Source organism: Macrobrachium rosenbergii, chromosome 5 (genome assembly GCF_040412425.1).
Source record: "Macrobrachium rosenbergii isolate ZJJX-2024 chromosome 5, ASM4041242v1, whole genome shotgun sequence".
NCBI classification, from domain to species: Eukaryota; Metazoa; Arthropoda; class Malacostraca; order Decapoda; family Palaemonidae; genus Macrobrachium; species Macrobrachium rosenbergii.
This window is the reverse complement of record NC_089745.1, coordinates 49,129,518-49,141,729: the sequence shown is the minus strand read 5'-3', so window position 1 is coordinate 49,141,729 and position 12,212 is coordinate 49,129,518. Positions and strand designations below refer to the sequence as shown.

Below are 12,212 nucleotides of genomic sequence, written 5' to 3'. Positions count from 1 at the left end.
AATTGTGGACTCGCCTATTCGCGGAAAATTCGCCTATTCAAGGTATTTTCCAATGAAAAATATTCACAAATTACTGTATTTTCATATCATTTTCATGACTAAATGCACTTAAAACTATTAAAATAATCAGGTATAACTCAAGCATTTTAGAATTTTTTTTTTGTGTTTGAACCATCACAATAGGCAGTTCTAAGCATTTTTAGAGGGATTTTAAGTATTCGTGGATTTTAGCTATTCGCGGGAGGTTGTGGTACGCATCCCCCGCGAATACCTGGGGTCGACTGTAGAGCAGTATGAGAGGGCCCTCCCCATGAAGGAATTGATGACAGATTTCCTGTAACACATGGGGCTTGCTTATGATTTTACAGCAAAATCCCAAGTAAGTGGGCTTGGTGTATACAGCGGTGGTAAAACCAAGTGGGAACTGGAACACAAGAACAAAGAAGGTGAACAGAAGTGAAAATCCTCTTCAGAGTAAGTTCCTTATTTCAAGGAAGAAGCTAGCAGACAGTCTGAGGCAATACTTCCGCGGAACATACGACGAGAAACTTTTTTTGGCATTTTGGATAGGGCACAGGCTGAAGTTGGAAACTATCAGATTATCAGTTGTAAGGGGCTACCTTGCCAACACCTCAAAGCTCCAGAGGATAAGCAGGAATTTAACAGATATCAAGAGGTAGGCAAACTGTATCACCAATGGCATTCAAGGGGGGGCAATTGTCCTCCAAAAATCACAAAAGACATCAAGGCAGGGTACAGAAAGCAATGCCAAGACCAATGCAATCACCCAGATTTTCTGGGAGCTCTGCACATCCTGCTGTAATACTCCATTTAATGTTGCCCGGGGGTACTTTCTCCTCCCAATGACCATGCCTGGTACTGAACCAGTTGGAGAGACACCCCAAAAACAGGCCCTCTCAATTATAAAGTTGTGCAATTTGTGCTACACACAAGTCACATACAGTAACGATTTCATCAAAAACAACTAGCACTAAAATGTATCTATCATGTCATTTTCAATAAGTATATCCTTCTGAAGGAAGTCATATTACACGCCATTTTGAAAAGACTATACAGTAAAAGCAATAAGTGCTGATGCAGTATTAACATTCAACAAGTCAAAATTTGGAATACTTTAATGATAACAAAATTCACTTGAAATTACTCTATCAGAAATTAACTGAAATGTAAAATTCCAGTCTATTCTATCTTTCAAAACAGTATGGCAACAACTCCCTTCATATAAGGATCATATTGAATATAAACATTTTCATAATGACAACTGCACACATCAAGCAAAAGCACTTTAAACATAATTGCTAAAGCTAGAAAGATTTGCATAGGTGTCTTACTCCCCTAGCAGTAATTTCAAAAGCCTTCTAAAATTTATATCAAATGGAGGCAAACATGAAACTTCTTTTTCACCTCAGCAACTTCCTCCAATATGAAGGAAAATATCCAGCAGACAGCAAGTTTTTCTGTGAAGGACATTTCATATGTGAAGTCGAAGAGAACGATGTATGAATACAGAAGAAGGAAACAAATATACGATGTTGAGTGAGCACAAAATTTGGATATAGGAGACTTGTAGAAAACAAACAACTTTTGCCATGATGTTAACTCACCCCCATCATCTCCAAGTTTTTGAAAACTGATTAGGAGAAAAATTATTTCATTTTTACACTTGCCTGACATAAAATTATTTCTTTGTAATAGAATTAATAGAATATGAATGAACAGATACCTATGTTACCTGCTAACCAAGTAAAGTAACTTCTGCTACTCACAGGTTAAAACCAAAGATTAAATTTTCTGAAAAATGTAGTCAACCTCATTTCAAATTTAATATTTCAGTCATAAGAAGTTCTTGAAGGTAAGCAATATAAACCCATACAAATGTTCTTATGCATGTTTTACTTAAATATGCAAATGATATACTTTACAGTCATTATAGCATAAAACTCATCCTAAATAGACATACTATACTACTGTAATATCACTCACCGAATAAAAGTCTTCCAGAATATCAGAAAGGGGAAGAAATTCGCTAGAAAGGCAACAAAGAAAGGTGCCTTAACCATACCCCTTCGCCAGTTCAGTTCAATGTTAGCCTGAGCACATGGTGTTGATATGAAGAGTAAATTGTTACCAAGTGAAGCTATCTCCATGCAGTCCATATCGCCCCATTTAGCGTTGCGGCGTTCAACCAAGCCCATAGCATTAATAACATCCTCTTGATAACAAACCTCCATTAGCTAAATGAGAAAATAAATTAATTTACATCAGAAACATACCTGTACTAACAGAAGTAGATCACTGACTAACACTGAAATCGATTATTGTTGTTTAGCCTAAACTTATAAACAATTGACAGCAGGCTTGACAAAAAACTTAAATTGTTGAAAGTATTGCATAATCAATTGTATTAAGGTTTCAAATTTTATACTTAGTGTTAATGCACACTGTTATGTTTACTTGTTGAAAGTGATTAGTCCAAAACAGTAACAAATTTTTTAAGCAATCTGTATTTTTCCTAAGTATACAGAGTAAAGCCTTTCATACATGGCGCTTCCTTCAGTGCAAGCAGGAACTGCCACTAGAACTTAATAACTAATCAGCTGGTGGAGGGGGAAGAGGGGGAGGAAGAGAGGAGTAATTAACTCACCTCCCTCTCTCCACTTCACTCTTACCTTTGGCCTCAGGGACAGAACAGGGTGGTTGAGTTGGGTACAACCTATGTGGAAGGCTCTGATGTACCTTGGAAAAATACAAATTGCTTCAAAAATTTTATAACTGATCCTACGGGGATACAATCATCACCTTTCATATATGAAGACTTGTAAAGTCATTTGTGAAGTCTCTGCTAAACGTATTGTTTGTAAAGTCTCTGCTGAGCAAGTTTTCTGTGGTGACGTCCCATTTTCTTTGCCTCTACAACTATTCATGCCTAACATGCCAGGTCACGCAAATACAATCATTTAAACTATGTATATAATTGTTTACCTGTTGTCAATTGTGTATCGTGTGTTTCTTCTTTCACAGGCATCAAGATTGTATTCAATTTTAGTTCTGTATTTTCACATTGTAAAGTGTACTCGTTCACTGTATTTTATTGTTAATTATTATCGACCTCAGGTCAGTTATGCTCCCATTGTATTTCGCGATATGATACCAGTCTGCCACTATATAAACCACCTGGATCTTGAATAAAATAGCAGTACTCTTTTACCTGCTCGTTTTTTTTGCACCTCTTAAAGACTTGCCCTTTATGAGGGAAGGGCAGTCCTAGTCCTTGCCAGAATCTGGAATTTAATTCCACCTAGAAATTTCATGCTCCCAGTTGTGCATGCTGACTCCTGTAACCTTCTACCAGTCTGCTTGAAAAAATTATCAAAGCAGCAGAGCCCTGGGCCTTAGAACCCTGAAAATGAGTGTTAACTCAAGGAACAATACTTTGGGGAACCATGACATGTCCATGGGAGTTGTCAAGTCAGTGACAGTTTTATTATGGCATTTACCAAGTAATGGGTCTATTTACTTCAAACATATTCACTTAAAAAACTACTAAGCTTAAGCACTTGGATGAGACATGGAATGTCGGATCAGTATCTACACATCTTGTTAAGCAGCCACCATGGTTTCCAGGGAGATCATGTCCAAGGACTTAGGGTGACATCTCTCAAGTACAATGAAGTTAATGTGGTCTGGTTGCACCAGACCCCGACTCTCATTACCTGAAACAACAAAAGGCTCTTCCAAAAGGTGAGAGATGGTACCAAGCCCCTCATCTTGTGTGCTCTTGAGCAAGAAAAAAGGCCAGTCTCCCCCAGAGAGGAATCATAAGCAAACTTGATAACCTAACAAAGCCAAAAGGAAAGGGTGTTCTCAAACATCTCCTTCTTGCACTTACCTGTACTAGCAAAAAGTCTTCTACACCCCAGCCTTAGTGCCTTGACCAGGAGTATCAGCAGATCTGCATACCACTCTGCTAGTGGCCAAGAAGGAGCCACCATAGTTACCTGAAGCGACCATAATGCCACCCATGACCCCTACACCTTCGTTAGTCATGTTTCTTCTCCAGAGAGAAAAACAACCACAAGACACAAGGTAAAGCAAAATTAAAGTACACACACGAGATGAAAGGCAACAAGGGTAGCAAGCTACTCAACCACATCCAAGAATCTAATGAGCTTACAAGGAAGAGGGAGCACGAATGTAGAAAGAGTGGAGCAATGAGAGGTAGGTAGGTGAGGGGCTACCATCTCTCACCCCTAATTCTACCAGTTGACAATCTTGTTACTAAGGTTCAACAGTTGTTCTAGCTTGTGCTGAAGGACACGCCATATATGAAAGGGGATGGTTGCATTCCGATAGGAACAAATATACAGTGCAAAACTACCTTTAAAATAAATGAACTGAAAAACTACAATAATCAATATACTGCAGCTGCCAAATTCATGGTACTTTAATGCAGTGAGACAGTATAAAATGCACAGTGCACCAACAAAAACAAAGCCATCAACTCACGAAGTGTGACCTTATTTTTAAGGTTTTTTCCCAGATATTTTGCTAGTCAAAATTGGGGTGCATCTTCGACACCCAGAAATGTGGCATTTACTTCAGGAAAGGAGAACTGTCAACCTTTCTCCATGTTTCCTAAATCGTTCAGTATGCTTCTTTTCATGGAGCAGCTTGATCAAGTTACTTTACTACCCCTTTCCTCATAGCATAGCAGCTGAGTTGTTTGACCAAACTCTTTTCCAAAACAACCAATATGACAAATTTGGATATGATAAAAAAGGAACTTTCACTTAAGCAAAAATAAATGCATTTTTATCATAAGTCACTTGTCAGTCTACAAAAAAAATCTAGCATGTTTTCACTGAAAAACCACTACTGTATTTAGTATCTTTCTACAAAAAGTACTGTACCTCACATGCCAGACTTTCAAACTCTTTCTTCTGTTTCGAGTATCCTTCCCTTATTTCTTTATTTTTAGCACCAAGAGAGCGCCACAATAACTGGTAAAGTGTTGCGGCTACAAGTGCAGATGAAAGAGGGCAGTCACACCTCTCCCAGAGATACCTGGCCAAATGATAGCGACCACTGAAAATGGCCCACAAAAGTAGCTCCAGAAAAGGATCCTGTGGATGACCAAAGAAAAAGTCTTAGAACCTGTGATTCAAAACTGAAGATGCAGACAATGGAAATTACTGTAATAATAGAAAAATTAATAGATGGTGAAATAAATGTTACAATATACAATACAGTAGTACCATATTATCCATATTATCACTGATAAACAGCTGAACTAGACCGAGGAAACTGACATCAAACTTGAAAGCTGTGGCAAGGAAACAGTTTAAAATTACCAGAAGGGAACTGTATTGACTGTTACCGCACTGAAAATCAGTTTAAACGATATTTTATTTCTATAAGACAAACTTGCTTAATAATTACAGTGAAGTGTTTAAAAACTCTAATACCAAGCAGTTTTACCTTAAATAATAAAGGATATGAAAGAGTAACCAAAAGAATGAAGAGCAGCGGTAGTGGTGGCCTTAAGCTGTAAGTTGGCTGTACTCAAGGTGCACAGTGAAAAAATAAATTTTTGTGATGGGTATACAGTATAAGATACAAGCTCCAGAATAAGCAGAGTTGGAAAGGTAGAGAGATTTCTGTAAGTTACACAAAAAAAGGTAAAATTTGCAGGTTTCAGGACTGTTATCTATAAAGTGCTGAAACAGATTCTCTCCTTTGCAATACAGTACAGCGCACAGTGTATACTTCACTTTCACAAATCAACCCCTGTTACACTTTACTAAATTCAACATTCAAGCCACAACTCCCGAGGTAAAGTTATTATTCAGAGTATATTTTAAAAAATCAAAATATCAGTAGAATTTCAAAAATGCATTGCATATTTCATCAACCTACCGCAAAAGTTTTATAATTTATGGAAATATTTCTTAACAATGCATCTGGAGTGTCAGCTAGATAAACAGGATCATGATGTTTTTTTATCATGGCCAGCAAGATACTGTGGACATGCACAAGATGGTGGTAGCTTTGTCCAGAAGCTTTCTGCAATAATCGTGCTAAATGGCTGTTTGGCTCACACTGTAAATAGAAAAATTTGGGATATTAAAGTTCACTATCATACAAATAATTAGAAATCCAAGTTATATCAAAATAGTAGAATTGGAAATTGCAACCCTAATCTAAAAAAAAATATCTTGATAAAGCTACAGCGCAAGACTAAAAGAGGTACAGTATTTACCTATAAAAAAATTTTCAACATGGTATATAAGACAAATTTAAGTGGAAAGTATGAACAGTGGAAGATTATGCAGGGTAGAACTACCAAGCTGATCTTGAGATGTTTCTCTTTTGCCTGCCACATAAACTTCTCACATGTCCAGCTTTCGCAGAAAAGCTTTGACTAACCAGTAAGAAAACATTTCATAAAATAGGTTTTGACAAAGAAAAATCCTATTTTTGCTAGCTGCTGTTCATCCTCAAAGGAGTTACACTCTCAAGGTCCTCCCACAGCTCCATAAGACAGATCAACCAATTACAAAGAATTCTTTTAAAGTTGGTCTTGGACAGAACAGTACGTGTTTGCACTGTGATAGAATATAAAGGACTCAGGACAGGAGAGCTCCATCTCCTGTCCTACAGTGGCTGTCTCGGCTGTCTGTTTCCCATTCACACAGATGTGACAGCTGCGTACGTCGGCCATCTTCTCCATTACGCTCTGGTCTGTCCATGAGTTCACTAATTCTCAGGTTTTGCTCAAGAAATTGTGTTCGACTAGCAAAAACAATAATAAATATGTAACAATGGTGGAACTTGTGAAGCCAAAAAAAAGATTTAAATAGGTGTAACTATATTCCCTAAATATGCATTTGCAGTATGATTAAAAAGTGTATTTATTTTTTCATTGTTATATTGTAAAGTAGTTTATGAGGCCAGTGAGTTACATTTATAGGCTTTGGCTGGGCTCACCAAAGGATTTATGTGCAACATGAAAACTGGAGCAAGGTAAGAAAAAAGTTAGATGGCTAAGTATGGTTAAGACAGAAAACAATGCTGTCATTGTTATCCCCATATGGATTGGGATCTTCTTGTGACCACAATGCCCTATATGAGGCTCCTGCCTACACTGTGCATCACAGAATAATACTGACTATATATATGAGTTCTCTTTGCATATAATGTTTATCTAATCTAATGCTTTAAAATATATTACAGTACAGTACTAACATACACAGTTCATTAAATTGTACTGTACAGATTCACAAGAATCATGCATTTCAATTAGGTCTAAACTGACAATCAACATTCATGAAATTACATTCTTTAAAAGGGCAATCACTGACCGCTTTATTGTATAATTCCCGAAGAGTAGCAACTGTGAGGTAATCTTCCATGACCAAACCATTTACAATTATAAGATTGACAAAGCTAACTTTTTCATCCAGCAGTGCTCTTGTCATGAGATCTTCAAGGGCCCCTGATGGCCACTCAGACTGTGCTGTAAATAAGAACAACATTAGAAACATTATTTAACACTACTTGAAGACACCTATAAACTCAAACAACAATCTGAGCAGGGCTTATGTTCAGACTTTAAGAAAATTACTACATTTATGTTTTTAATAACTCTTTCACTAACAAGATGACAGGAATGAATCAAAGACAACTTTGCCCATCATAAGCTAACTTTTGCTTCTATTTTCAGACTTCTCTTCCCAAAGGCAATGTAGGTTTTTCTCTCTTTTCTGTAAGCACCTTAGTGGTACAGCATTTGTTTTACTGAGATGAAAAACACTGGCAATTTGCCACTTCAGAAGTTATGTAGTACCAACAGTGCAAAAATCACTATACTGTACAGTAATTTATTTACAGGGTAATGGTCAACAATATACAGGCTAATCCATTCTGTAACTGTTTCCTCCATTCTAACTTCGTGGTGTAAATTTCTTTTCCAGTCTTGTTTTCTGTAGTACAAACCTTTGCCATACTCAATAAGCATTTCCAACACATTCTTGGGCATAGTAACTATATGGTCCAAAAAAATTTCCATGAAATCCTTAAGCAAGCTTTTCCTCAAATTAGGTTTCAATTTGTTTCTACTACCCCATTTACCTTTGGATCACTGTTGAGGGAGAGACCTACCTGTCCTGCTGGCCTTAATTCAAGTTAGTTAGTTATAAATGATTTGTTTAATCAGACCTCTGAACTCTTTTAGGGTTCTTCTCGGGCTGGTTCATTTATTTTATTTACCTGTGTGCAGTGTGGTCTGCAATACTAGATGGGGAGCCACTTTTCATTGGGTTAGGCATAATTTTGGAACATGGGTCTCCCTGTTAAAACAAGGTTTCTACTTTCTAAACCACTTTTTCAGCCATGAGAAAGCACATTTTGGCACAAAACCACCCTTTCATGACTGGGATGAAGCCATATACCTGAATAACAACTTTTCCAGTATACAGTTAACAATCGTATGATTTACTTCTCAGAAGGTACTAAATAAGTCAACAGCCATTCTTACTTTGTATTTGCTAACTTCAGTTCTGAATATTATTTCAGTTTGTATTTTTTATTCAGTATTTTTTATCTTCTGTTCCATTTGTATTTTCAGTTCATGTACCTCTTTATGTTGTAATGCTTTTTATTTTACCCCTTTTGTAACGTTTTAATAAGACAATTCATTTCATTTTACGTTAAATTACTTTATTTTTGTCATTAATTTAGTCAGATGATGAGGTTATCTACCTAAAATGCTTGCATAATAAAATGTTTTACCTAGCCTTGGCTATATTAGTCATCATCAAGTTAACAGTTCAAGTAAAATACATATAGAAGGTACATCATTATTACTGTGTACAGATTATCAGAAATGGAAGTGTTGTAGCTAAGATTACCTGGAAAGATGTGCTGTTCAGCTATGTCAGGCCTGTTCCATACAAGCGCCAAAGTCAATTGGTCTAAGCGAGAAGAATTACAGCCACCTGTATAAGAGGATTATAAGAAAATTTTTAGTGCAAAAAATTACATCATGTAATGAAAAATATTTAACTGTATAACAAACGCATGAAAAAGACACTGTTCTCTAACCTTAGGTAATACAAGACACCTAACAAACAAATAGCACTGTACTGTATTGTAATTCTATATTTTGTTTTCTGAACTAAAATTTTGCACTTAGCTTTAAAGCAATATTACTTCAAAATAAAAACTAAAAGCATACCTGTAAGCAAACCATAAAGAATATACTTGTCCATTGCTTCATTTGAATTAATATCAAAGATTGTGATGAGATTGGCCTTTGAGCAGCATTCAATAAGTAACTCGGCACATCTCTGTCGAAAAATTAAATCAAACACTTTTGTCAGTATCCCCTTGACTCTGAATAACCTTTTGTTTACTACATTTCAGACACAAAATGTGCCATATATCAAACTACTGACAGAGCTGTCAGCTTCACTGTCCTGAAGGAGTAAATCAGACAATATCTGACAGACATTTTGCATGCCCTCACCTCTTCTAGGAGAATGCATCTTCAATTATCAAACATATCAAGGCTTTAGTAACTGAGACGATTAACATGTCAGGGAGGGTTTTAAATGTAAATCTCTATTATCAATGGGGCCCTTGACCATTTTAAACACAAGGGTATTGCCCTCCAAAAGAAATGACTTTGGTCAAACATGTTAGTTCTTAGACATTCTGAAAGTGACACTAATTTCTGGGCCATTCTGGTGGATGATCAGGGCATTGGTCAGCTTATATCTTAGTGCCTAGTTTGACCTCCTAAAGGTAGAGGGGCTTTGCTGTCAGTCTGCATTTACAGTACAGTCGACCCCCGGTATCTGCGGGGGATGCGTACCACAACCACCCAATAATAGCAAAAATCTGCAAATACTTGACAACCCTCTAAAAATGCTATAACTGCCTATTTTGATAGTTCAAACACCCAAAAACCCTCTAAAAATGCTTATACAGTACCTGTGTATTTTAATAGTTTTATCACAAAAAATGCATTTACTCATGAAAATTATATGAAAATACAGTAATTAGTGAATATTTCTCTACGAAAATTACCGTGAATAGGTGAATTTTCCGCGAATAATGTGTATATACGTTCCACAGAAAAATACACGAAAAGGTGAAGCCGCGAATCCGGAACCACATATACGTGGTAGTCCACTGTACAATTTTTGTTAAGAGATGACGGTACCCAGAAGGCATTTCTGAATTCTGAGCTAATCACTGTTCAAGGTCTCAAAAGTACCAAGTAAATTAATCAACAATAACAAAATCTTAAACCTTGATTATGAACCAATATATTTCAGGAATTTTTCCAAGTTAACACCCTATGTATTCCACAATTAGACAGCAGATTCAGTCTCAAGTCAAACATTACTTTCAGACCATTTACTAAAAATTACAAATGTATTCAGAATTTGTATCTTCCATTTGTGTATATAACATATGAAAGGTTGTGATATCTAGAAAATAAATTTATGGTTGTTCATTAAGGTACTAAAAATGTTTTCATAGCCACCTGTTGTTGAGCTTGATTTTCAGCAAATTCTAACATGGTTAAGGTGATTCGTGTTCTCAGTTGTGCTTGATGTCCTTTTCTCATTAAATACTGACCCCTATAAATAAAAAAAAGTCATGTATGATTATTAATGACAATGTTCTGTAGAAAATTCAGTGGGTATTACTGTATTTAATAAATCATCTACCAAAGCAGTAAAATAAAAAGGTGAGAATAAAACTGAACCTGCACACACTAAACCCAAAAACAAATGAATGACTTTTCATGTACAGTATACCCAGTGAAAATAATGTGCAAGGCCACAAGGACTCACCTCTTAGCATACTAATAAAAACCTTGAATTGAACTGTATACAATATTTCCTTTCTTGGATCAAACAGGTTTGTTTTCCTGACCACTTCCCATACTTCAAAATATCCCTATATAATCTTAAAAAGCTATTGAACTAATAACCTTTAATCATGCGCATTTCATAAAAACCTACACAATGTATGGCATTCTGATTCTAAATTTACAAATGTCATCAGCATGGATGCCTATACAAATTAGGTTCAAATTACTAATGGATTAAAATACACTATGCAAGCAGGAAATGCATATCATTAAAATACACCAATATTCAAGCAGGAAATGCATATCATCGCCTTACCACAGTACTGTAATGTTATTCGCCTACAGCATTAGAGAACCACTTTTAAATCTATTTTACTTTGTTCTCTTTTTCAAATAAAGTTAATTTACAAACATTTTCCCCTATGCCTTTGTTCAACAATTATTCATTACTTCATGTATTTAATTTCTTTTTATAACTATTATTCAATGCTCCATATATTTACTTTCTTTTTCTGAGTTCTCTCATCACTGATTTTCACTGATGAAAATGTGGCAATGTAGATCATACATGATATAACTTTTTTGGAGGTCTAACCTTCCCTTTTAATGACAATGTTATTAAATCTAATTAACTTTCCAGGTTATTTATGTCCACAACCACAAGATTATACTACTTTTGTATACTACTGGCCTACTTCTTGGGGTTTACAAGACCCTTAGTATATGGACTTGTAAAGATGTCAGACGTCTCTTCGTTTTTGCATCAATCACGCCATGCATTGCATTTCTTAATATGTCAAGACTCTCGTGTAAATATTCAGGTGTAGAATTTTCTGGCCTTTACGCCGATATGTATTTCATCATCGTACATTTATTATGTCTCTCAAAATGGCCATTTCTTTGTCTGTCAACAAACACAAATTGCTCAGAGTGCGGGTCACGGCAATTAGAGGTCGGGCACCACGTTTCCGTCCGCAATCTGCCATGTATACCTGCGCTCAGGTAATAAATAAATCCCCCACCAAATTCACTTTCATGCATCATAATAAAGTTTTCATGTAACCTAACCATCTCACAGACTCATCAACATAGAGTTACAGGCTGTTCTAGGAGCAAGAGCCCATGCTGGCAAAAGGCCAGCTACATCTGAAACAACATAATAAATAAGTTAATACCCAGTTGATCTTTCTTGTCCTCACAGACTTACATATAAGAGTACAGTACAACTTGAATACAAATACAATTTAAATTCCAAAACATAACTATTTAGAAACGATTTCTAATGTACCCTACAGTTCTCAAGTAT

The 12,212-nt window shown here is 36.1% G+C and overlaps 1 protein-coding gene across 1 annotated transcript in view; it reads right to left on the bottom strand.

The window, feature by feature from the left end:
- The window catches only part of LOC136838766 (transient receptor potential cation channel subfamily M member 8-like), a 69,751-nt gene that overhangs the window by 14,078 nt on the left and 43,461 nt on the right, over window positions 1–12,212 (bottom strand). The window contains exons 15-22 of the mRNA XM_067104269.1: window positions 10,574–10,670; window positions 9,257–9,368; window positions 8,931–9,017; window positions 7,383–7,537; window positions 5,938–6,120; window positions 4,932–5,144; window positions 2,005–2,255; window positions 1,426–1,651 (exon numbers count right to left, since the gene is read on the bottom strand). Coding sequence (XP_066960370.1) covers window positions 1,426–1,651; window positions 2,005–2,255; window positions 4,932–5,144; window positions 5,938–6,120; window positions 7,383–7,537; window positions 8,931–9,017; window positions 9,257–9,368; window positions 10,574–10,670 — 1,324 coding nt within the window. The remainder of the gene's footprint in view (window positions 1–1,425; window positions 1,652–2,004; window positions 2,256–4,931; window positions 5,145–5,937; window positions 6,121–7,382; window positions 7,538–8,930; window positions 9,018–9,256; window positions 9,369–10,573; window positions 10,671–12,212) is intronic.